We start from the raw sequence: 27,151 nt of genomic DNA on the forward strand, positions 1-27,151 counted from the left end.
ATACAGAATACTGAGGCATTATCAGCTGATTGTGGAGGATTTCATTGATCAGCAACGTGCAGACGGTATTATAGAGCATAGTAATAGTTGCTAGGGAGCGGGCGTTGTTGTTGTGCCTAAAAAATCTATGGACAGAACTAAGAAATAGAGGTTCTGTTGTGACTAGCAATACCTCAATAATACGACAGTAATGGACACATACTCCATTCCAAACATATCGGAGACTTTTCCCGTATTTTTCTACAATGGATTTGACTAGTCGTTATCAGGTGACTCCAGAGGATCATCCAAAAACTGCTTTCTCTACTCCTGGAGGTCATTACCAGTACATCAGGATGCCATTCAGTTTGAAAAATGCTCCCACAACATTTCAGAGATTGCTAGACAGTGTGTTGAGGAGTATGAAACCACGGCAGTGTCTTTTGTATTTGGATAACATTATAGTGTTTTCAAGTAGTATGGATCAGCATAGACAGCAGTTAAGGGAAGTCTTTGTGAGGTTAAGAGCAGCTCCTTTGACACTGAGCCTGGAGAAGTGTCATTTTGCATTGGAAGGAGTGAAATATTTAGGTCATATCATCAGTAAAGACAGGGTGCAAACAGATCCGAGGTTGGTACAGGCTGTAAGGGATTTTCAGGAGCCGAAAACAGTTAAGGAAGCGCAATCATTTGTCGGAATTTGCAATTTCTATCGAAAGTTCATGAAGGGTTTTGCAGATTTAGCACAGCCATTGACGCAATTGTTATGGAACGGTGTGAAATTTGAGTGGACAGAGGAGTATCAGCAAGCATTTGAAAAACTGAAAGAAGTGTTAACATCAAGTCCGGTTCTTGTGTTTCCAGATTTTGAAAAAGAATTTATTCTAGCATGTGATGCATTGAATCAAGCATTAGGGTATGTTCTTAGGCAGGAAATTAATGGGAAAAAACATCTTGTAGCCTACGCATCTAGGCAGGGCAGTTGAATGCAGCAGAGAGGAATTACTCAACAACAGAGAGGGAGATGCTAAGTGTAATCTAAGGAATCACATATTTTAAATGTTATATATATGGGAGAATATTTTGGGTAGTGACAGATCATGCTGGTTGTTTGGGTTGAAGGATCCGTCCACGAGACTCGTTAGGTGGGCTGTGAGGCTTAGTGAATTTGACTACAAGGTGGTGCACAAGCCTGGGAAGAAGCATGGTAATGCAGATGCACTGAGTAGAAAGGTGGCGAAAATAGATGAAACTGAGAGATGAGGTTTTAAAAGAAACACATGATTAAGTGCTATCTGGTCATGGTGGGAGTAGAGCGACGAATAGGAGTGTGGCAGAGAGATACTGGTGGAGGGTTAGGAAAGTAGATGTGGATCAGTATGTCAAGAATTGTATACCATGTGTCCACAGAGCAGATTTTAGTCTGAAACAGTTGCAGCTACATCGATTGCTGGAATCGACATGTCCATTTTCTATGTTGGGAATTGATGTCTTAGGACCTTTCAGTCGAACACCATCGGGGAAAAGATTCGTTCTGACAATAATACACCATTTATCGAGGTATATGGAGATGGTGGCTATGCCAAATCAACAGGCAGCAATGGTCGCACAAGCGTTAATAAAGAACTGCATTTTTAAGTTTGGTGTACCGGAGACCATAATTACTAAGGGACTAACATAACGTCGGATTTAATGAAGGAACTGTGTAAATTGTTGAATGTAGAGAAGTTGAGGACGAGCGTGTTGCATCCACAGGTGAATGGAAGGACAGAATGGTGGGTACACAGACCAATCGGGAAGATGCTGAGTTTTTATGTGCTTTCTCATCACAGTCAGAGGGATGAGTATTTGATGCATATTGTATGCACATACAATGCGAAAGTCCACACGTCAATTCGTGAGGACAATTTGGGATGTTTGGGAATGGGTACAAAAGGTGAATACAAAGGCTTTGGAAAGGCAGGAAGATGCAGTGAAGTGGAAAGGAAGTTTACCGCAGTATGGAGTAGGGCAATGGGTAATGCTGTCCAAGCCCTATATGCCAAAAGGGAAAATGAAGAAGTTTGTCATGAGGTATCAAGGGCCATACCGAGTAGTTGAAACCACATCCCCCGTTAATGTTAAGCTTCAGCTGCCAACTAGAACAACGATAATACACATTGGGCGGTTGCGGCCATTTAAGGGTTGTCCGGATGTGATTCCAGGCATGTCACAAGAAGGGAAGAGGAAGAAAGAGAGAGTGGAGAGAGGTGTTAAGGGCAGGGAAAACCAGGAAGATAGAGTGCAGCATGCTGTACTGTATGCTTTGCAATCCCGAAAGTGGTAGAGTATTTGCAGTTTTTTGTTTTCTTGTTATGTATCATTGGGTTTGCGTACATTAATTAGGCATTGTATTTTCATACGTTGTATGTGTTTTCGAGTATTGTGGGCCTGCGAGGGACAGCAGTCTTTTTGAAGATGCAGTGATGGCGATCCCTGTCCTCAGGTCACTGAAAAGGGGAGCATTGAACACATTTGTAGAAGTAAAACCTGAGGAAGACTTGCTGATCTCGGCAGTTAACAGCCGGTACGCCAGGATGACAAGGGAGTAATTACGAAGCTGCCATACAGTACGTCCAGCCAGGGTGATAAGCACCAATCCGGACACATGCACGGTGCAGTTAGTTTTAGCCAAGAGGGAAAAAATAGACTGTCCAAGGGACATCATGGAGCCAAAATTGAGCTTGCAACATGTCAGAATGCATTGGATCTTCTCCACCTATGAAAAATTAATAGTAGTAGCACGCTGTTTTGCGCAGGAGGTATTTTCTGAAGCAAAATGTATAGAGCTCGAGGAGAGCAGAATGTTAATAAATGGAACTGCGTTTAACATAATAGGACCAACCTTCCATCTGCCAGCGTCAATTTCAGGAGTCACACAACTGAATGTTACATAGCCACAGCTGTACTAGCCAGAAGCAACTTTAGAGTTTTTGCCAAGGCAGAATCTGACCTTGTTAAATCAAACTCTGGAGTCAGTTCTGTTGGAATCCATTAACCAGTTCATTTCAGAACAAGAGGGGCACATACCAGCCGAGCAGCTTGTGCAGCATGTCGCTCAATATAGGGAAAGGCAACAACAAGCAACTATTGTTCTGAGCACCTCTGTGCCAAGTGCCATTATAGCCTCAACTCTGTTGTGTGTTGTTTTCATTCTGATCAGGTGGACAGCCAGTTCCAAGAGGGAACCAACAGTAGTTCAAATCCCAGTGGATTGGATACCGAGGGCGTAAGACGGGTAGGTATGGGTTTGATTGAGCATTAAGTGGAGTGGTCATCCTGTAAGGAATTTTTATGTTTTGTCTCATGTCATGTATTTTAAGAGGACTAGACCACATCTAAGTTTTCTAATAGTAGTAGTAAATATGTCATAAGTACGTGTCAACCCAAACAAGTTTAAGAGTAGTTAGAGGTCAACCCGGGGAATGGGTCTTTCCGAAGGGGGGAATAATGTAGCAGTACCACCATTTAAGATAGGAAAAAGTTAGATTCAGTGCAATATTTCTGAGCACACAAGTTACAGCCAGACGCGGGCCTGTTGACAGTAAATTATGCTTACCAGCAGTTGTGAAGTAGAATGGAGGCCACAGGGCCACAGAACCGCCGAAAAGAGTAAACGCAGAGGTTTGCATGGCGCAAGTTACAGACAGAAGGGGCCCACTGGCCTGCCTAGGTGTTATGAGTATATGACTGTGAGTGGCGCATTAGCAAAACAGAGGTGCACAACTGCGTATAAATAGGTGCCAGTTTTCTAACGAGGGGGATTCAAGTGCGGCAACTCTCCTGGACGGCGAGGCATGTCACACCACCAGCTACATGCAGCAGCAGATGGGGCACCAGCATTCCAGTCCACAGTGGGTCGCTGGTTCGACCCTCTGAGGCCAATGTGGGGTCTATAGCCAGCAAGCGCCAGGCCACTGGACGGCCCACTACTGTGGGCAGTCTTGTTGGCTTCCAACACATGCCAGAGGCATCCTGAGGCAAGGGCCTCAGATTTGGATGTCGGATTGCAGGCACTTGTTGTTGCCCGTGATCTTAACCATGACAGCGAAGAAGCGCAAATCCGGCCGCCCTGCAGCTCCCAGCGAGCAGCACTGAGGCAACGGGGATGAAAGCCACTGAGTCAGTTGCCAGTGCATACTGACATCGGCAAAATTCCGCAGCTGTAGACGGCCGGCACATGGCAGTACATTGCTCAGGTTGCTGAGGTAGCCCTTCCGTGCCAAGCTGTTTTGCAGAGAGTGAAATGGCGTCCTCGGTATCGTGGGACCCTGTGATGTAGACAGAGAGGAATGCAGCACTGTAGCTGGGAATAATAAAAGACTTGAAGATCACGGCCGAGTTTTAATACAGCGCATCCTGACAGTTTCCATCCACATCCAACATTCCTCCACCGCATGCCAACATCTACATTTGGCAGTGATGGCTACACCTGAGTGAACAAATGCGTGTGTTTCCTCTTGTGACAAGGCCTATAGCCAAAAGCTGATGTGTCAGTGTCTTTTAGCGGTGCCTGTCTTCAACTTAACATGTCATCTTTGTGGCAAGTAGCAACCTATCTATTTCCTTATATTGTTTTATTCCAACCTGGAACAACCTATGTGGAAATTATAAAACAGTTGGCTCCTATAAAAACACTTATTGTTAGCCATTATTACATAAAGGATAGATTACTACTCACCATATAGCAGAGATGCTGAGTCGCAGATAGGCACAACAAAAGGCTGTCAAAGCTTTCAGTCAAAAAGGCCTTCATCACAATCAGAAAAAATGTGCGCAGGCGCGCGCGCGCGTGAACACACACACACACACATTTGTGTGTGTGTGTGTGTGTGTGTGTGTGTGTGTGTGTGTGTGTGTGGGTGGGTGTTGCCTGATTCTGATGAAGTTCTTTGCGACCATAAACTTACTTGTTTGACAGTTTCTTTGTGTTGCCTGTCTGCAACTAAGCATCTCCACTATATGGTGAATAATAACCTATCCTTCTCAGAATATTGTCATTATCCCAGCCTGAATTTTCCATTGCTTTTTGTTAGCCAACATACATAAATGGTCTTTGCCCAATAGTCCGAGGGGTTTACTTAAGAATGCTGCTTCCAATAGAAATGTGTTGGCAGAACCAGCAAGAGGAAGAACTGGCAATTTAAGTTCCTGATACCTCAGCAAAATAGCAAGCAAATAACATCTAAACAAATTTTATTAGGTGACTATTTTCTTATCTCTTGGAACTGAACAAAGAATTTCTTTGATATATCAACTATTTATTTTATTGACCACATGTCTTGCACGCATCATAAAGTAATCTTCCACTTCCGTCTCTTCCCTCATACATCTGTTAGTCTTCCTGTAACTCCCAATATGCATATCTCCATTGTTCTCTAATGAACCGTCAATTGTTGAATTGCTTTCATATTAAAACCTCATGTCTCATTGCCTCCAGTCAAAACCGGTAACACACTGGTGTAAAGTTTTTGTTCCAGAAACTCAGTTTTGTAAACTCAATTTAGTTTAGCAGCCACACTCTAGGCCAATTTACTCTTATGTTTATTTTTATTTTACTATTTTATATAAAATATGCCTAACTCTATCCTCTGACAACAGCTGACATTTGCATATGTGACCAACATGCCCATACATAAGTTTAATCAACTTTGGCTATACTCTTTTCTCAGCTTGTCAGGCCATCCCACGCCTATCTTCAGAATGAATTTTCTACTCTGCACCAGAGTGTGTGCTGATATGAAACTTCAACACACACATTAAAACTGTGTGCTGTACCAAGATTCGAACTTAGGACCTTTAACTTTCGCAGGCAAGTGCTCACTGAAATGTCCCAAGTTCAGGTCTCGGTCCGGCACACAGTTTTAATCTGCCAGGAAGTTTTCTACTCATATCTCCATTCTGGCTTGACCACAGAACTCATTAGTTCCTTATTTTAATAAAAATAAAATAAATGTCACCACCACATCACTTCTGGATTAAAGTAACAACATTGATCATACATTTACAAGGCTGATGAAAAGGTGTACCACCGGCCAATTAATCACAGATTATTGTAATGACAGACCATCATAGCTCAAATAAACAATTTCAGAAGATATATTTTTGAACACCAATGCTGATACAACTGCAACTATCACTCAGCTGGAAAACTATTTCTACTACTAGTAGTAGCAGAAACTGTTGCAGATTTCTGTACAAAGGCTGATTTGAAGCATCTCTATATGCTGGTCTATCCTGTAGAAGTCTCTTCAATTCTGCATAGCTGCTGCATCCTAAATCCATTTGAAATTACTAACTGTATTCATGCCTTCTGGTTTCCCTCTCAATCTTGGTTTAGAAAATGATCTATCAACATATCACTTCTTTTAATTGCATCACACCATAAAGTTAGTTTCTCTTCAATTTTATTCAGCAACTTTTCATTAATAATGCACTGCTCCTAACTGATATTGTATTGATATCTCTAAACTCACCAGACCAAAAACCTAATTCTTGCTACGGCACTTCATAATTACATCTAGTGTAAACTTATACACTTCTCTTTTCATACTCTCTAACACGCCAACACAGTTAAGGGCTCTAACATTCCACACTTCCATCCATAGACTATAAGAATTTCTTCTGATGACAATACCTAGCCACTTCCCTCCTCCTCCCCCTGCCCCCCAATGACAACCAAATATGCAGTACCAAGTGGGCATTACTTTACCTCTATAATATTTTGTCCAAAAGAATGCCATCGTTGTAAAAAATGTGTGCTAGACTTGGATGTCCTCAGGAATCACAATGGCTGTTGTTCTCCACTGATTTCAGCCATGCTTCTGTGCCAAAATAACAAGAACATATTGCCTAATGTTACAAGACCATACCTCAGGCTAACATATACATTGTTGACCTTCTAACTACTGTTGCCTCTTTTGAAGAACTATATGTTGGCAAGACCTCTCCACAGACAACCAATGTTGAACCTACAGTTCAGCTATCCGTATTCTTAAGGCACCTACACAGATAATATCCTCAATCTAAGTCCCTGACCCCACGACATAGGCTAGTGCATTATTACACTGTTCCTTGCTGAGTTACAAATTCTCACACACTCATACAGTCATTGCATGTCCTCTCATACATCTGCACTCATACCTGGTTGACAGCAGATCCTGCTCCAGAATTACAAATTTAACCATGACACAGACACACATGTCCAATTAAGCATCCATATTTGTAAACACCAAATTGTCGTATCACAATCATTATATACACTACTGATCATTAAAATTACTACACCAAGAAGAAATGCAGATGATAAACGGTTATTCATTGGACAAATATATTATACTAGAACTGACATGTGATTACATTTTCACGCAATTTGGGTGCATAGATCCTGAGACATCAGTACCTAGAACAACCACCTCTGGCCGTAATAACGGTTTTGATACGCCTGGGCATTGAGTCAAACAGAGCTTGGATGGCGTGTACAGGTACAGCTGCCCATGCAGCTTCAACACGATACCACAGTTCATCAAGAGTAGTGACTGGCGTATTGTGACAAGCTAGTTGCTCGGCCACCATCGAGAGAGAGATCTGGAGAATGTGCTGACCAGGGCAGCAGTTGAACATTTTCTGTATCCAGAAAGGCCCATACAGGACCTGCAACATGTGATAGTGCATTATCCTGCTGAAATGTAGGGTTTCGCAGGGATAGAATGAAGGGGAGAGCCAAGGGTCATAACACATCTGAAATGTAACGTCCACTGTCAAAGTGCCGTCAATGCAAACAAGAGGTGACCGAAACGTGTAACCAATGGCACCCCATACCATCATGCCGGGTGATACGCCAGTACGGCGATGATGAATACACACTTCCAATGTGTGTTCACCGCGATGTCGCCAAACACGGATGCGACCATCATGATGCTGTAAACAGAACCTGGATTCATCCGAAAAAATGACGTTTTGCCATTCGTGCACCCAGGTTTGTCGTCGAGTATACCATCGCAGGCACTCCTGTCTGTGATGCAGCGTCAAGGGTAATCACAGCCATGGTCTCCGAGCTGATAGTCCATGCTGCTGCAAACGTCGTCGAACTGTTTGTGCAGATGGTTGTTGTCTTGCAAACGTCCCCATCTGTTAACTCAGGGATCGAGACGTGGCTGTATGATCCGTTACAGCCATGCAGATAAGATGCCTGTCATCTCGACTGATAGTGATACGAGGCCATTGGGATCGAGCACGGCGTTCCGTATTACCCTCTGACCCCACAGATTCCATATTCTGCTAACAGTCATTGGATCTTGACCAACGCGAGCAGCAATGTCGCGATATGATAAACCGCATTCGTGATAGGCTACAATCCGACCTTTATCAAAGTCGGAAACGTGATGGTACGCATTTCTCCTCCTTACACAAGGCATCACAACAATGTTTCACCAGGCAACACTGGTCAACTGCTGTTTGTGTATGAGAAATCGATTGGAAAGTTTCCTCATGTCAGCACGTTGCAGGTGTCGCCACCAGCGCCAACCTTGTGCGAATGCTCTGAAAAGCTAATCATTTGCATATCACAGAATCTTCTTCCTGTCTGTTAAATTTCACGTCTGTAGCATATCATCTTCATGGTGTAGCAATTTTAATGGCCAGTAGTGTATGTTTTAGCTCTCCTCTCAAAAGGTTGATGTCAGCAATAAAAAATTTAAGAATTATAAACCTGCCTTGTCGAACATTTTAATTGGGTCTTTATTCAAGCATATTCTGGCATTAAGTAACTACTGTCAGTAGGCTATTATTTACAAAAAAATGCAAAACAAGAAGACAAACAGTAAGAATGTTACATGTTTGTATATAAAACAAATAATAATGTTTTGCATCAAAGATCTATAATTTGTAGCTGGGTCAAACAATGCAAGAAAGCCTAAATTGTGTTGATTGATTATCTAATGAGTATCCCCATAGCTTGTTCATGATGCGAAATCCATTTATGGAACTGTTATATGTGCCAGCTTGAATAAACAGTGTTGCTATTCGGTTCACTTAAGCGCCTTTAGGACTCTTGTCTATTGTTGCAAATAACGCTGTTTGGATAGAAGAGCTTAATTCCTGAACAAAAAGTTGATTAAACATTTTACAGACTTTTCCAGAAATCTGTTTTGAGCTTCCTCAAAATGTTAATAAGTGAGATACCAATTCTGGACAGAAACTCAACTATTTGTTGTTCTACTAACAAAGTATGAAAAAACTGTAAGGGGACAGACTGAAAACATGATAATTTCTCCATCCAATCATAATGCGAACAACTAAATTCAATGTCATTTGTATTCAACTCCACCTTGAGTATGTAGCTCATTATGTAATTCAATGTTACCTTCCCAGTGCTTGCACAGTGCCTCAACCATCTGAAGACGATCCATGGACAATTGTGCTACGAGTGTCACATCACAACCATCAGTAGAGGGCTCATATTCATAATCCAAAAAGTAGAGATGGGTTCTGAGGCTATTGACTCGTGCACGGCGGAATTCGTAACACGGGTCTTCTTCGTTGAGCTGTTATAGTAACAAAGGAGTTGTCAATAGTAAAGTTTAAAAAGAAGAAAAAAAAAGAAAAAAAAAGGAAAAAAAACAAAGATTTTTAACAGCAATGTGACTTCGCTTGCCTTGCTGAGTTCTCTTTCTTTCAAAGAGGGCTTGGTATTGTTGCAACCAAAAAGTTCTCTCCTTAGTAGATTACCATCATATTCCAAAAATGTTAGGTACAAGTTTCGAAAAAACTCAACGTGCTTGTTTTTTACTTTTAATTTTTTTGGAGAATTCCAGTGTATTACCTGAAAAAAAGAATTTGCTTCTGCCAGGAATGCATAATTCAAAAACAGCATCATAATATGCTATTGTGCAAATATTACAAATACATTTAAAAAATATGTGCAACCATAGTGCCATTTTATAGCAATGGAACACATACAATGACTTTAAGAAGTTTCAAAATTTCAGTAATGTCAATTTTACATTTTAAAATTAGAAAGTGATTTATTAAAAAGAAATCTACCATAATTATATACCAGATTTAATTACCAAATATATACATCCTCAATTAGATTGCTAACAGGACAAATGAAATTTTAAGAGACTGTGTTAATTAACTTCATTTTCTCTGACCTGCTTATACAATTTATCTAACAAATGAGTTCTCACTTAATCAATGAAGAAATTTAAAAATCCTGTAAATCTTCCATTGTGCCTAAAATGATGAAATATTCATCACAAAAAAGCACTTATGTATGTGTCGACTGCTTGGGTGTCAAGCTGAGAGAGGTGCCCACATGCAACATTTGCGTACAGGAGGTTCCATAATTAGCAGCAGAAACTGACACAGTTGAAAGTATATGATAATATGATCAAAAATGATCCAGTAAATACGAGCCCACAAACAAGCCGCTAGGAGACAGTTGTGAATGTGTAGTTACGAGCCACCACCGACTTCAGCATTAAATACCACCCTAGGTAACATAAATGTATTTGAAATGTGAACTTTCTGATCAAATTCCATTTACGAGGGCACAAATTTCAATCAAGACCTATCTTAACCAAAAAGGCAATACTGCAGATGAGAAAAATAAAACTGACTGGGAAGATGTGTGTAAGACTGTCACGGAATTGACCCCTGTTAATGAACAGGGGAATTGCCTATCACAGAAAATGCTGGAAATCATAATATTCATGCACTAACAGTTGCTGTCACATCTCTTCAAATGCTCATCTCTGAAACACTGTGTAAGAGTACTTCACTATGTCATTATGTTTGAGTGAGTGAGATGTGCAAACATGTTTAGTGACCAGTTGAATGCAATATAAAATGGTGTTCTCAATAAAACAGTGGGTATTCATTGTCAACTGTTACGTGAAGCGCAATTCATGGAAAATTTGTGCGCAATGGTTTGCACAAGAGTTTCAGTCTGGAAGAGTTTTGGCAAAACCTCCCAAAGTCAGCAATGCAAAACTTACTGGCAAAATGGCATGAAACAGCCTCTATGGTAAATTAAAACCATAACTATCAAAAAAGAGTTCGAACAACAGAAATCCGGTGTCAGTCTCAATGTAATTATTTTACAACCCAGTTTTATTTTGCCCACACTATACTTTAAAAGTTACAATGTGTGTCCCATGTCTTGTCCTCACATGGCTATCCTCACAGAATATCTCTCTTTCTTATTGCACATATACAAATGTGACTATGCTCATCAGCGTTCGGCTGCTATTGTGGCATATTTTCTGAACTTTACCTAATTTCTGGTGAGTTCTTCACATGTAACATACAGCTTAGACAACTAAACATTATCTTATGTTTAACGTGTCAATATAAAATTAGACATTTTTTTCCTGTCCCACTTCTTCTGATAGAAAGTGACATAATTTGTAAATTATAGAATTATAAATTTCCTTTATTAAACTAAAAACGACCACAAGGATTTTGTGTTTTATAATCAGCATGTTTTTACTGAAATAGAACAATTCAACGGGTCTAGTTCTTTCTGTTTCCACTGAATACATTTAAAGATCTCAGGAATTACTGTAAATGGAAATTGTTTTTTCTATTAATATTTAGCACTGCAATAACATTAAGAAATGTATTTCTGTTTAAAGAAAAATATCTACATAGTAATTATTTTAAAAGAAAAAAAAAGCCATTTCCACAATCAACAGATTTAGATTTATTTTTAAATGACCTACTAATAACCCATGGGTGGGCAAACTCCAAAGGGTGGAGGCACCAAATGACCTGTCACTTAGGTAGAAAATGTTCTGGAATAGGCCCTGGGTGGTGAACATACACAATTTTCAGTAATTCTGTGCAACAAATATCAAAGGGCCAACTAAAACATCACAAGGAGAATTCATATGAGATAATTGTAAGATCACAATATGACAAAATGATTGGCTAATATTTACATACAATAGGCAAAATACTAGCACTTCAGGTAGACATAACACTACAAAAAAGACACAACACCTCACTTTTGGAACAATTAATTCTGACCACAGGGTGGAAAAACGCATAGGTTGGGAAAGAATTAGGAGGATAGGCAGACCACTCAGATCCCAGCTGGAAGGGACAACAGGCAGCTCCCTCTCTAACAGGTTTCCCAGTGACCTGCCTTTCCTTTCCAACCTTCCCAGCCCTAACCCTCTTTCCTATTTGAGGAACTAATAGTTCCACAAGCTTGGAATAGTTTTACTGCTTTTAAATGTGACTATTAGCAGTATTGGTATTTCACCTCTGGACTGTATGTACAGGCCAGCCTTTAGAACTAAAATATTCAGATATGACATGATTCCTCTACATTCAATCACTATGGCTTAAGGCAAGTAAAGAGCAGAAATGGAAAATGTTCTAAGTGCCTGCCCCCCCCCCCCCCCCCCCTTTTTTTTTTTTTTTTTTTTTACAAAGCTGTTGGAGTTATCAGTACTCTGTTGTATGTACCCAGATTTGATCCACATGACAAACGGAAAAAGTCTTTCAGGCATACATTACTAAGTGGTGAATGGTCTTTGTGTCAAGCTGTGCTTCCCCCTGGAGTCCCAAAATCTAAAAATGTGAGAAACTGGTTTTGTTGGCTATGGTTCAGCTAGTTAAAAACTTGATGCTGTATTTTATTATCACAGACAAAACAGTGCCACAATGTTAATGGAATTTGGAATAAAAACTTTCTTCTTGTTTATATTGTCAAAAACTGTCATTTTTGAGATTCTAGCCATATACTTCCCCATGAACCATGGACCGTGCCGTTGGTGGAGAGGCTTGCGTGCCTCTGCGATACAGATAGCTATACCCTAAGTGCAACCACAATGGAGGGGTATCTGTTTAGAGGCCAGACAAACGTGTGGTTCCTGAAGAGGGGCAGCAGCCTTTTCAGTAGTTGCAGTGGCAACAGTCTGGATGATTGACTGACCTGGCCTTGCAACATTAACCAAAAACGGCCTTGCTGTGCCGGTACTGTGAACGGCTGAAAGCAAGGGGAAACTACAGCTGTAATTTTTTCCCGAGGGCATGCAGCTTTACTGTATGGATAAATTGATGATGGCGTCCTCTTGGGTAAAATATTCCAGAGGTAAAATAGTCCCCCATTCGGATCTCCAGGCGGGGACTACTCAAGAGGACGTCGTTATCAGGAAAAAGAAAACTGGCATTCTACGGATCAGAGTGTGGAATGTCAGATCCCTTAATCGGGCAGGTAGATTAGAAAATTTAAAAAGGGAAATGGATAGGTTAAAGTTAGATATAGTGGGAATCAGCGAAGTTCGGTGGCAGAGGAACAAGACTTTTGGTCAGGTGAATACAGGGTTATAAACACAAAATCAAATAGGGGTAATGCAGGAGTCGGTTTAATAATGAATAGGAAAATAGGAGTGCGGATAAGCTACTACAAAACAGCATAGTGAACGCATTATTGGGCCAAGATAGACACAAAGACCACGCTACTACAGTAGTACAAGTTTATATGCCAACTAGCTCTGCAGATGATGAAGAAATTGAAGAAATGTATGATGAGATAAAAGAAATTATTCAGGTAGTGAAGGGAGACGAAAATTTAACAGTCATGGGTGACTGGAATTCGAGAGTAGGAAAAGGGAGAGAAGGAAACATAGTAGGTGAATATGGGTTGGGGCTAAGAAATGAAAGAGGAAGCCGCCTGGTAGAGTTTTGCACAGAGCATAACTTAATCATAGCTAACACTTGGTTCAAGAATCATGAAAGAAGGTTAGAAGAATCCTGGAGATACTAGAAGGTATCAGACAGATTATATAATGGTAAGACAGAGAGATTTAGGAACCAGGTTTTAAATTGTAAGACATTTCCAGGGGCAGATGTGGACTCTGACCACAATCTATTGGTTATGAACTATAGATCAAAACTGAACAAACTGCAATAAGGTGGGAATTTAAGGAGATGGGACCTGGATAAAGTGAAAGAACCAGAGGTTGTATAGAGTTTCAGGGAGAGCATAAGGGAACAATTGACAGGAATGGGGGAAAGAAGTATAGTAGAAGAAGAATGGGTAGCTCTGAGGGATGAAGTAGTGAAGGCAGCAGAGGATCAAGTAGGTAAAAAGATGAGGGCTAGTAGAACTCCTTGGGTAACAGAAGAAATATTGAACTTAATTGACGAAAGGAGAAAATATAAAAATGCAGTAAATGAAGCAGGCAAAAAGGAATACAGGCGTCTCAAAAATAAGATCGACAGGAAGTGCAAAATGGCTAAGCAGGGATGGCTAGAGAACAAATGTACGGACGTAGAGGCTTATCTCACTAGGGGTAAGATAGTTACTGCCTACAGGAAAATTAACGAGACCTTTGGAGAAAAGAGAACCACTTGTATGAATATCAAGAGCTCAGATGGAAACCCAGTTCTAAGCAAAGAAGTGAAAGCAGAAAGGTGGTAGGAGTATATAGAGGGTCTATACAAGGGCGATGTACTTGAGGACAATATTATGGAAACGGAAGAGGATGTAGATGAAGATGAAATGGGAGATACGATACTGCGTGTTTGACAGCGCACTGAAAGGGCTGAGTCGAAACAAGGCCCCGGGAGTAGACAACATTCCATTAGAACTACTGATGGCTTTGGGAGAGCCAGTCCTGACAAAACTCTACCATCTGGTGAGCAAGATGTATGAAACAGGCGAAATGCCCTCAGACTTCAAGAAGAATATAATAATTCCAATCCCAAAGAAAGCAGTTGTTGACAGATGTGAAAATTACCGAACTATCAGTTTAATAAGTCATAGCTGCAAAATACTAGCGTGAATTCTTTACAGACGAATGGAAAAACTGGTAGAAGCCGACCTCAGGGAAGATCAGTTTGGATTCCGTAGAAATATTGGAACACGTGAGGCAATACTGACCTTACGACTTATCTTAGAAGAAAGATTAAGGAAAGGCAAACCTACTTTTCTAGCATTTGTAGACTTAGAGAAAGCTTTTGACTATGTTCACTGGAATACTCTCTTTCAAATTCTAAAGGTGGCAGGGGTAAAATACAGGGAGCGAAAGGCTATTTACAATTTGTACAGAAACCAGATGGCCGTTATAAGAGTCGAGGGGAATGAAATGGAAGCAGTGGTTGGGAAGGGAGTGAGACAGGGATGTAGCCTCTCCCCGAAGTTATTCAAACCGTATATTGAGCAAGCAGTAAAGGAAACAAAAGAAAAATTCGGAGTAGGTATTAAAATCAATGGAGAAGAAATAAAAACTTTGAAGTTCGCCGATGACATTGTAATTCTATCAGAGGCAGCAAAGGACTTGGAAGAGCAGTTGAACGGAATGGACAGTGTCTTGAAAGGAAAATATAAGATGAACATCAACAAAAGCAAAATGAGGATAATGGAATGTAGTTGAATTAAGTCAGGTGATGCTGAGGGAATTAGATTAGGAAATGAGACACTTAAAGTAGTAAAGGAGTTTTGCTATTTGGGGAGCAAAATAACTGATAATGGTCGAAGCAGAGTGGATATAAAATGTAGACTGGCAATGGCAAGGAAAGCGCTTCTGAAGAAGAGAAATCTGTTAACATCGAGTATAGATTTAAGTGTCAGGAAGTCGTTTCTGAAAGTAGTTTTATGTAGTGTAGCCATGTATGGAAGTGAAACATGGACGATAAATAGTTTGGACAAGACAAGAACAGAAGCTTTTGAAATGTGGTGCTACAGAAGAATGCTGAAGATTAGATGGGTAGATCACATAACTAATGAGGAAGTATTGAATAGGATTGGGGAGAAGAGGAGTTTGTGGCACAACTTGACAAAAAGAAGGGACCGGTTAGTAGGACATGTTCTGAGGCATCAAGGGATCACCAATTTAGCATTGGAGGGCAGTGTGGAGGGTAAAAATCGTAGAGGGAGACCAAGAGATGAAATCACTAAGCACATCCAGAAGGATGTGGATTGCAGTAAGTACTGGGAGATGAAGAAGCTTGCACAGGATCGAGTAGCATGGAGAGCTGCATCAAACCAGTCTCAGGACTGAAGACCACAACAACAACAACAACAACAACAACCGTATACAAGTTGATTCTTGCAAATACGAAAACAGTAACCAGCTACTGTTTAATAATGCAATTTATTTACACGAATAGTGCCGTTACCATTTAGAACCGACAGGATCAGCTTGAGTAGTCACATTGTTGTTTACATTAGTTGTTGATAAAAAAAGCCAACAATTAATACAATATAAAACAAGAACTAAATATAAACCCATTGGTTTGAAACCATTAACAGTGCTATTTTTGCAAATAAACATCACTGTTAACAGTAGTTAGTTGCTGTTTGCTTCTTTGCAAGAATAAACTAGTAAAAAATTTCTTTTCGGCACTCAGAACCAGTCATTTTTCTGATACGGCTTTTAAAACATTTTTAATAAAGTATTTATTTCTGAATTTGTCTCATTATTTTTTGTCGGCATAATTCCATCCGAACAAAGACACACTGTTTTTTTCATTCTCCTGGCAAATATTAGGTTTTTACTCAAATGTACAACTTTCAATTTTGACAGCAATATTGTATGAAGTGTCTTCAAACTGTGCTCTCTTTAGTGGTCAACTCGTTTAAGTCTTAGCTAACACAACTTAAAAGCTCAGAGCTCGTTCCCAACTGGAACGACAGTTTTCTTTTTATTGTTTTCTTCCTCTTGCATTTAGTTGATTTCATTTCATGTAGTACTTAGTGTATACGTACAAAAGAAGTAGAGTGTTTGTACAGATTAAGATGTAGGTCCTCCTACAACTAGGCACGTGAACCATTTTTCGGGTTGGAGGAAGATGAGGGCATACAAGCACCATGCTTTGCAAATCACCACTGGTATTCAAAGCAGTCTTCAGGTTGTTGATGACACCCCCCACCTCCCTCCAAAAAAAGAAAAAAAAAAGTCAATTCACTTTCCTTACTTTCCACCGCCTTTCTTTTTGTCTGTTTTCATGTGGGCGACACATACAATGGAAGGAAGGAAGGTTAAATACCTTAACATACTTCTGTATGACAGATTATACATCATACTTAGCTTTCAGTGGTTTCACTTTGTTTGATGTTAGTTTATTCACTGCACTCAAAGAAACATTTCTTTCACAATTTAACAGATAGACTCCTACTTTCAGTCTTGGCTATTTGTCATCTCCCTTAATTAAACACGATTATTTATCATCTATTGCCATCCGTTCCACTCAATGTTCGACTAACCTCGAATGGGTAGCACAAAAACATGTACAGGGTTATTACAAATGATTGAAGCGATTTCACAGCTCTACAATAACTTTATTATTTGAGATATTTTCACAATGCTTTGCACACACATACAAAAACTCAAAAAGTTTTTTTAGGCATTCACAAATGTTCGATGTGTGCCCCTTTAGTGATTCGGCAGACATCAAGCTGATAATCAAGTTCCTCCCACACTCGGCGCAGCATGTCCCCATCAATGAGTTCGAAAGCATTGTTGATGCGAGCTCGCAGTTCTGGCACGTTTCTTGGTGGAGGAGGTTTAAACACTGAATCTTTCGCATCACTATGCGTGAAACTTGCCCGCACGCGTTCAACCGTTTCTTCGCTCACTGCAGGCCGACCCGTTGATTTCCCCTTACAGAGGCATCCAGAAGCTTTAAACTGCGCATACCATCGCCGAATGGAGTTAGCAGTTGGTGGATCTTTGTTGAACTTCGTCCTGAAGTGTCATTGCACTGTTATGACTGACTGATGTGAGTGCATTTCAAGCACGACATACACTTTCTCAGCTCCTGTCGCCATTTTGTCTCACTGCGCTCTCGAGCGCTCTGGCGGCAGAAACCTGAAGTGCGGCTTCAGCCGAACAAAACTTTATGAGTTTTTCTACGTATCTGTAGTGTGTCCGTGACCATATGTCAATGAATGGAGCTACAGTGAATTTATGAAATCGCTTCAATCATTTGTAATAGCCCTGTATACATAGTAAACGACATCAACTACAAATAAAGACTTAAAACATATCCAACAGCTTCTGAAAAAATGTGCTTTGACAGGCCCGTATACTGGTCCTAGTTTGTCAATGGAAGAAAAACAGGAAGGCAGGATATAGTTTAACTAGCACACGAATGACAAATGTAATGCAACTATCACGTCCGTTCCCTCAGTGTCAAAAAAGCTTGGAGTAAAGGTCTAATGTGAAGAGCAGTGTAACTCAGGAGAAAGTTTGAAGATTATTTCGTGCCTGTTACATAGGGAAGAGGTGTGAATATTCACAGGAAGGACGCATTTGCTAGTCTTTTTAGGTGTGACCTACAGTTCGAACACTATACATTATTTCACATCCCACCTTTTGTGCTTGTATGCTTCTCTCATCTCACATGTATAAAATATTTGCAGGTGTTTGTTCAACCAATGTAACAGCATTTCCCAATTGTTGTTTTTTTGTGTCTATTGTTGGTTCTTTCATAACAATTATAGTTTTATCAGGATCTTCATGGATATGGGTATGTGTGTGTGTGTGGGGGGGGGGGGGGGGGGGGGGGAGGAAAGAGGGAGGAGAGGAGGGTTGCAGGAGAGCGTGAGGGGGGGATAATGTGATGATACAAACCTTCAGGTCAGTGACTTCTGTGTAGCACAGTTCACTTCGAGTATTATCACTGAGTTGTACATTCCACTGACAAGGTAAATTATACACCAGATATGGATGTTGCTTTATTATTGCATTGAATATGTCCTGGTCTGCAAGGCTTGTGGCAAGCATGGTAATAAGATCCTTCTCAGCAATGAGGCGCCACAAGTGGCCCCATCCCAGTTCACGCAAGCGTTGCAATTGCAGAAGTATCACTCCTGTGTTATACCTGATGACAGAAAGTCGTGTGAATGGAAGTCAAGATTTTGCAGGCTCATTTTTACTTATTAATACAATAATTGATGTCTTATTAACGATGACTTGCAGAACGCATGAACAACCTGTTTTAACAGAAAGTACCAAGTTTTGGGTAACAAATAAATAAAGAGAGGTTTAAAAGGAAGAATTGTACTCATGCATCTTAAATCTGTTCTGAAGAATAACAAAAGTTTGACAACTTAAGCAATTGCATTTACATTTTATGTGTCTGTCTGACAATCAGCACTTCCTTTTAAAGGTGGAATGTGATACGCTCTCTCATTATTAAACAATGTATTCAAAATAGGATCAAAGGAACAACGTTTGGTGTGTTTCATTTACAGCGCTGATTTACATCTTGATCTCTTATGTGGAGTGCACACTGGTGTGATATGATAACTGTCACAGGATAAATGTGATTTGTAATTATGTAATTATCTTAGGATATCTTTGGTCTTTTCTATACAATATGATGGATAGCTGTAGATTTTTCTCGGTAAGTTTTAATTGTGAGCTTGTTGAATGATGATGCTGTGGTGGTTACAGTACTGGTATTTAAATACAAAGAGAGAGAAAAGAAAATATTGGGTACATCCACATAATTTGATTCATGTGAAGTACAATTCAACATTTGTTTCATCAGAACTGTCTTAAAATGAAACTAGGTTTCAACAATTTTATGAAAGAAGCCCAGAAATTGATTGTGCAAAACTACTCATTACACTAAGATAAGTCACTGCAATAAAATTAAAATTCATTAGAAGCTTATAGTACTCATCATTCAGTAAGGAGGAAAACTGCAGTGAAAATGTAACTATGCTTTAAGAAACTGAGAGATTTGTGAATACCATGCAATTTGATCATTCAAAGTATTAGTTGGAAAAGGATCAAAGTTGATATCCAACTGGTTACGTCCATACTCAAAGAAAATGGAGCACTCAAAATTTCTCTATCAATCTCATCTGGCAATTCAGTTAGTAAATAGGTTCTGTTGCCGGTAAAAATATTCATGTGGAATGGTTTGGCAATGCAGAATCCAGTTATCTCAATTACAGTGGTTACTTTTCAATTGTTCTCATCGCTGTGGCCAATGCACGTGGAATTTTTACTGCTATTCATGTTTTGGACTACAGAATAAATAGTAATGATGCAGTATTTTGTTCATCAATAATTTGTCAATTTTTAAAACAAGTTAAACTGTTTGTCTCAAATATAACAACTTTGCCAGGTAATATAGTGAACACCCAGTTTCCACATGATTGTTTCTGACAAAGCTTTCCCTCTACTTCCATACTAAATACAACCTTATCCAAAAATGGTGTTAAGCAAAACGAAACAAATACACAGTTATTGCCTTTCTAGAGAAGGAAAAATGTAAAATGTGCTTTTGGAACTTTGTGATTAAATTTTATGTGCATGAGTGACTAATATCTTGCAAACAGAAATGTGCAGCGAAAATAGTAAAGGCAGCATGTTTCCCACATAGTTTTATTCACATTCATGGAGGAAAATTTTATGATTTAAATTATTTCAATATTTCCTGTTGTGCATGTGCTCAATAACACCACTTTTCCACAAGCTATATGCTTGCAAGATAAATAAACTATTTTCTAAATTCTGAATTAGCAACCCCTATACAATGGCAATATGCATACTGAAATAGGCAATTATATAGCTTGATACTAAGTAACAGAGTTAATTATAACACCCTTCTTATCAGTGTCTTTTAATTCCACTGCTATCTTCTTCCATGCCAGTCCTGTGATGTTATTTTTACTGTGCAATTCCACAAAAACAGATTTATTCGCACAATGTTGATGATTAAGTTAAAAAACATATTTTTCTTTGTGTTTGTCATCTTGATGCCACAGAACATAATCTGAACTAATCAGTGAGAAAACAGCATATTGCGTCTCTTGATATCGAACTGAAAGAGAGATGTCGAGATGTCACTATCACAGCTGTGTACCTGTTTTGCACCTAAAGTGCATTTAAAAGCACAAAAGTTGTGTCTATCATATACGATAATTGTCATATTGCTCCAGTATGCACACCGCCTTATACCTCCAGCAGAATAATAATACGTCGAAAGTCTATAGTGTGATTATGTTGCACCACAGTTTGGAATCCACATTAAACTGTATGTCCCCCTATAACTAGGGACAGGAAAATATAGTTTTATTTTGTGGCTGATTTCGGTGTTATTATTTGTCAGTTTGGTGTCATTTGATTAACTACAATGAAACTGATAACACAATGGAAACTGCCATTAAGGCAGACTGAATTGGCAAAGCAAGTAGTGAGCAAGGAGTAAGTGGAGGGGGTCCAAAAAGAGGAGCATAGGTCCAAGGAGCTTTAAACAAATAATAAATACAGAGAAATAATATGATGCAAATATGTGAAGGATATCCTCTCCAAAAACCTACCCTCATCACAAAAGTAGCATTCCATCATCAACCCAATCTATGCCGTAACCTTGTTCATGCCTATACCACTGCACTCTCAGTCCCTCGCCCCACTGGTCATTTCATATGGACAAACCTGGCATAAGACCTGTATCATACATCCGTCTTGTTTTGCAGTCCAGTCTCAAGCATTTACTATCACGCCGAAAGAAGAACCACATTTGAAACCTTCCACATTATATTAACATGTGTAGCAATTAATTAGCAGCATTCTATGTCGGTACAACACTTAACCAACTGACTACGTACACATACAGCCATCAACAATATGTACCTGCACATGTGAGCAACAAGTTGTGAAATGCACTGCACACCATAGCAACAATGACTTGAATAGCTGCCTCAAAATGTATGCCATCTGTGTCTCATCAACTCCTCTGAACTGCACAACTGGTAACAGTCCTTACAGCATGTTGTTGTTGTTGTTGTTGTTGTTGTTGTGGTCTTCAGCCCAGAGACTGGTTTGATGCAGTTCTCCATGCTACTCTATCCTGTGCAAGGTTCTTCACCTCCCAGTACCTACTGCAACCTACACCTTCTGAATCTGTTTACAGCATATCCTCCACAATTTTACAGCTCCTTGGCCCTAGTAGGTCCCCATACTCAATGGCTCATTCTGACTGCCTTGATCTTACTTTTTCCTCTTCTGTCTTTTTCCATGGAAATAGAGAAACTTGTCCGACTTTTCAATATCTATAAATATTTGCTGTCTGAAACTGGATCTGTTTATGTTATTGATAATACATTTGATAATATGATACTCACAGCTCTGCATGTCATTTGCTTTGAAATGCCCATTTCTCTACTCATGTCACATATCCAGGCTGTTGCATTGTATTTAGAATCTCTGTTTCAGGATGATAGAAATCACTGAAAGTCAATTAATTGTCAGCACTTGCTTTGATGCTAGGGTTTCACTGAATTTATGCACAACTCAATAATCTTTTTCGTTAATTGGGAAAAGTAGCTTCTTAACAGGTGCTTTCATAAGTGTTTATTGATTTTGTATGTTTCAGTTGCTAATAATGATCCAAAGTCTATAGTGTGATTATGTTGCACCACAGTTTGGAATCCACATTAAACTGTATGTCCCCCTATAACTAGGGACAGGAAAATACAGTTTTATTTTGTGGCTGATTTCGGTGTTACTATTTGTCAGTTTGGTGTCATTTTTTGCCAATTTCAGTGTTATTTTGTCAATTTTTATCAATTATGGTATTTTTTTAATTTGGTAATATTCTTTGAAATTTTTTTAATACTTTTTGACAATTTTTTTCCAATTTTGGTGCTATTTTTTAATATCTTTCTCCCAATTTTGGTGTTATTTTTTGCCAATTTTGGAGTTATTTCTTTGCCAATTTTGGTTTCTTTTGCCAATTCTTGTATTAGCTTTTGTTTACTTATTTTTGAAGTTCAAAATAGTTCAAATGGCTCTGAGCACTATGGGACTTAACAGCTGTGGTCATCAGTCCCCTAGAACTTAGAACTACTTAAACCTAACTAACCTAAGGACATCACACACATCCATGCCCGAGGCAGGATTCGAACCTGCGACTGTAGCAATCGCGCGGTTCCGGACTGCGCGCCTAGAACCGCGAGACCACCGCGGCCGGCATTTTTTTTAAGTAGTTCATTACTTTTTGTCTAATTTGATTGATTTTTGGTGTTTCATTGAAAATGAAAAATATCTATGAATTGCATCGCATTTATTAACATCACAGATCATGTTTATTGAAATTACTGTCCAAAAGGAATCATTTATATTAAACCCATTTAATGTAACTGATTAGAGGAAAAATAAATCAGCAGTCACACATCACAAAACAATTTTTCAAAAGAAGCATTTTCATAAATTCAAATTTTTCTTCTGAACCATGCTACCATTATGTCAACATTGCGTGGGAAAAGCCAACTGTATTCTACACTTGCCTTCAGCATACTGTGAGGTATTTCATCTTCTGCATTTCCTGCTGGTGTGGAAAGTTGCTTATCCACTAAATTACAGAAAAAGTGTGTGTGTGTTTAGAATATGTACATGACAGTGGCTGACATTCCAGGTACACTTAATGACCTCTTTGCTATGTCAATATTAACAGAATTCATAATTACCACCCCATTGTTGAAACAAGAACCTAAGGCCATAAATACAGAGTTGTATGGACCTATGGCCATAAGAGCCTAATCTGAAGGTGCTGTTGAGTGTATTTCAGATGATTCCTTCACCTCTGCCTGAAGTATTCGTCCTGTCATGTTCTTCAAGTCTTTTAATTTGGAATAGACATACTAGTTTTATTCAGTGACAGCACATTTCCAGATATTTTTGCGAATCAAAGTAATACAAAAAATGGTACAGCTTGGAAAGAACACTAATGTGATGTGTCAATTAAATAGCATACTTTTGTATAAGTAGTTTGCATGTACATGTAAATAAAAAAGTGCCAAATATGGTACTTCAGCTTCACAAACATATAAATCAACATGGTGCCTGCTCAGTTTGCTTCTCTCAGCAAACCACAGAACAGAGCATATGACGCAATGCAAAAGTGTTTCTAGCGATATGAAGGAACACTGAGAATGGTTTTTTCAGGTATACATTCAATATTATTTTTATCTATTTCGTGAATGCAGTTTGCAATGATGGCCTGATCTGTTGCACAGACTGATGTTTAGGTTATGATGATAAATTGGTTCAAGTTGATGAATTAGAATCAGTCAGTCATACTACTTGTGCAGCACTATTTAAATTCTTCCATTTGCTGTATGTGACAAATGTGATGTTTGCGTGATGTCATGTATTGTGTGCTGTGACTGTCTGATAAAAGCAAACTAAGGACACATCATGTTGATTTGTATGTTTGTTAAACTAAAGTGTTGTGTTTGGTGGTTTCATGTTTATACATGTGTGTTATGAAAGTTTGCAGTTTAATTAATGCACCACATTAAAGATCTCTTCAAAACATATCTTTTTTGTACAATTTGTTATGCAAAAATGTTGGGAAAGGTGAAATTGGCAATTAAAACTGTCACTGGAATGGAGTTTGTCGGAAGTAGGGTATTCTCTTTTGAAATCACATAATACATAATAGCCTGTTACTTGGAAAATTTTAAGATTATACACAAACCTCAGGCTTAAGGAAAAAAGCAGTTGCAATCCAATTTCAACATTCAATAACTCTCAGCTAGGAATATTTGTGATTTGCCATCTTCAAAATCATGATTTTTTTGTATGGGATAATGCCAAAGTTCACATTTTGTAGAAAGTAACAACTTTGCATTACTTCAGTTTATTTTTGCATCATTGTTTTTATGAACTTGTCCTATCCCTACCTACGACTTGACCAGGGTAAGTCAGTTCACAGGTTGGGGGAAGGCAATGGCCATCAACCTCTAACAGGACCATGACTAGTAAAACAATGAGGTGTTCTAATAAGAATTCAGACTGATGACAGATTTACCTTTCTGTCCTGTCTTCTGAGATCTTAAAGTCCATGGGAAAGATATCATAATTAAATTACTAAATTTCATTATATTCAACACTAAACTCTACACAGACCTATTTTAATTTGTAAGCACTATGGTGGTGTTACATATTTCCCCAGAGCACTAAATCCAGTGGTTGGGCTTATGTTATTGGTTAGGAATTATATAAATTGTGGATAATCGTTGTTGTGTATAGGAAAGAGTCTCCAAGTTTGACCAATTAGGGTGTGGTAGTCAGAGGGATGACAAAGAGCTTAAGGTTTAGATCCATTGCCACATTTCTTGTTATCAGATCAAGAATATCACACTGGTTGTTACCAGCATCTAAAATTTGTGTTGCATCTTCAAAACACTACATCATAGATCATACATTAATTTCTTTTCTTTGATTCCCAACATCAAATATCAGGCTTGATTGTAATGTAATCAATATCTCTCTCTCTCTCTCTCTCTCTCTCTCTCTCTCTCTCTCTCTCACTCTCTCTCACCCCCCTCCCTTCCCCCTTGATGTATGAGAACTTCATTTTTCTTTATCAACAACTGATAACACATATGAAAGTGGAGCCACACAGGCTGTGGATATCACTGTATGGAGTTCACTGCTCTGCGAAAGGCACCAGTAAGCACAAGTGGCAGTAAAGAACACAAACTACAACTGTTAAGGAAGTTAAATTCTTCATTTGCATGGCCATATTGTCCATAGTCACTTTGCAATTCCTGAGAGTATTTAAATTCCATTGTTAGAACTACAAGAAAATGCGTGTTTTTCTCATCAGATGTGTTTTGCTTTATTGAGGTAAAACATCATCACTGGTCTGTAATTGAGGATATTTACACTTTGGTTTGTTTTTAAGATCAAAAAATAGTTCATTAACAATTTGTTGGTTTTTACTTAACAGTGATTTCCACTTGATGACCTGGCAGAGAATCTACACAATATCTTTCTTTCCTGCTGGTATTCCTCCACCTGGGAACACAAGAAAAAGTTCCAGGATGCAAGACTCGCTTTCAAGGCGCCATGTTGGGCCTTTGTTCTGTAAGCCAGTCTAGTTTAATTGGAAAACAAAAGTTTGGCACCTTCAACAGTTCTTTTCCGGAAAATATCAACAGAGATATATAAAAGGCATGCCTTATGCTATCACGTCTTTGGTGTCTTTCTTCACTAAACACTGATACTAGTTGTCTAACCTTTTGTTGCTCTGTAGATCTATAATTTCTTATGTTTTACACAGTGCATCTTTTGTACACCACTGTTTAATGTTTATTTTTATACTTGTAAGTGTACCAACATAAGACTGCCATTAATTTGTCTTTGATCTATACTTTTTTTAGTTAATTAGATGTGTGTTATTCTATTTAATTGTGATGCTGTGTATTTATACACTGTGTAAGAGTAATGAAGGATTAATGATGGAGTGGTCGTGGTCCCCCCCCCCCCCCCTCAGGTGGGTAAGGAAGAAACAAAGATGAGTGCACATAAGTGCTTAGCAGTGTGATGGAGAGTGAGTTGGAGGAAAAGAGAGAAACAGACTCATGCAAAAACAGACCTCAACATAAAATGTCAACCAAAGGCACACAAAGAAAATTACCCTGTCCATCTGACAGTGAATTTCAGAGCAACTGCCACATACCTATTGGCAAAACAAGTGCAGTCACAGATTACCCAGTACCTGCTCACTGGAAAATGGTAGAACAATAAGAAATACCTCTCAGCTAGTAGAAAATATGAGAGACATTAAAACCTTGGCACAGCAACACAGCTCTCCTTTGATGTAGAAAGAATGTAAAGTGGTATCCCTGTTAACGAAATCATAAAACTAATTGTAAAAAACTGAAAAGACAAGACCAGCAATTTCCGGAACACACAGATAAGACAATAAAATTGTTGAAGTGTGTAACACAACAAAATTATTTCAAATTCAATCAAGAATAATACATACGCGAAGAAGGTTTACCCATGGGTTCACCTATTTCAGGAACATTTGTTTATGTTAAGGGTCAGTTGCCACTCCCTGCACCAAGTGCCTACCCGCTGCAGATCTTCCCGCATTTTGCTACAATTTTCTAATGCTGCAACTTCTCTGTATACTACAGCATCATCCGCGAAAAGCCGCATGGAACTTCCGACACTATCTACTAGGTCATTTATATATATTGCTTTTCACAATGGTCCCATAACACTCCCCTGTGGCACGCCAGAGGTAACTTTAACGTCTGTAGACATCTCTCCATTGAGAACAACATGCTGTGTTCTGTTTGCTAAAAACTCTTCAATCCAGCCACACAGCTGGTCTGATATTCCATAGGCTCTTACTT

General features: G+C 39.1%; 1 protein-coding gene across 2 annotated transcripts in view; it reads right to left on the bottom strand.

Moving 5' to 3' along the window:
- The window catches only part of LOC124622009 (LARGE xylosyl- and glucuronyltransferase 1-like), a 177,637-nt gene that overhangs the window by 106,232 nt on the left and 44,254 nt on the right, over positions 1-27,151 (bottom strand). For both annotated transcript variants that reach the window (XM_047147560.1, XM_047147561.1), the window contains 3 exons: positions 18,612-18,861; positions 9,674-9,841; positions 9,383-9,563 (listed from right to left, as the gene is read on the bottom strand). In XM_047147560.1, the coding sequence (XP_047003516.1) occupies positions 9,383-9,563; positions 9,674-9,841; positions 18,612-18,861 (599 nt within the window). The remainder of the gene's footprint in view (positions 1-9,382; positions 9,564-9,673; positions 9,842-18,611; positions 18,862-27,151) is intronic.

Source organism: Schistocerca americana, chromosome 7 (assembly GCF_021461395.2).
Source record: "Schistocerca americana isolate TAMUIC-IGC-003095 chromosome 7, iqSchAmer2.1, whole genome shotgun sequence".
Classification (NCBI taxonomy): domain Eukaryota; kingdom Metazoa; phylum Arthropoda; class Insecta; order Orthoptera; family Acrididae; genus Schistocerca; species Schistocerca americana.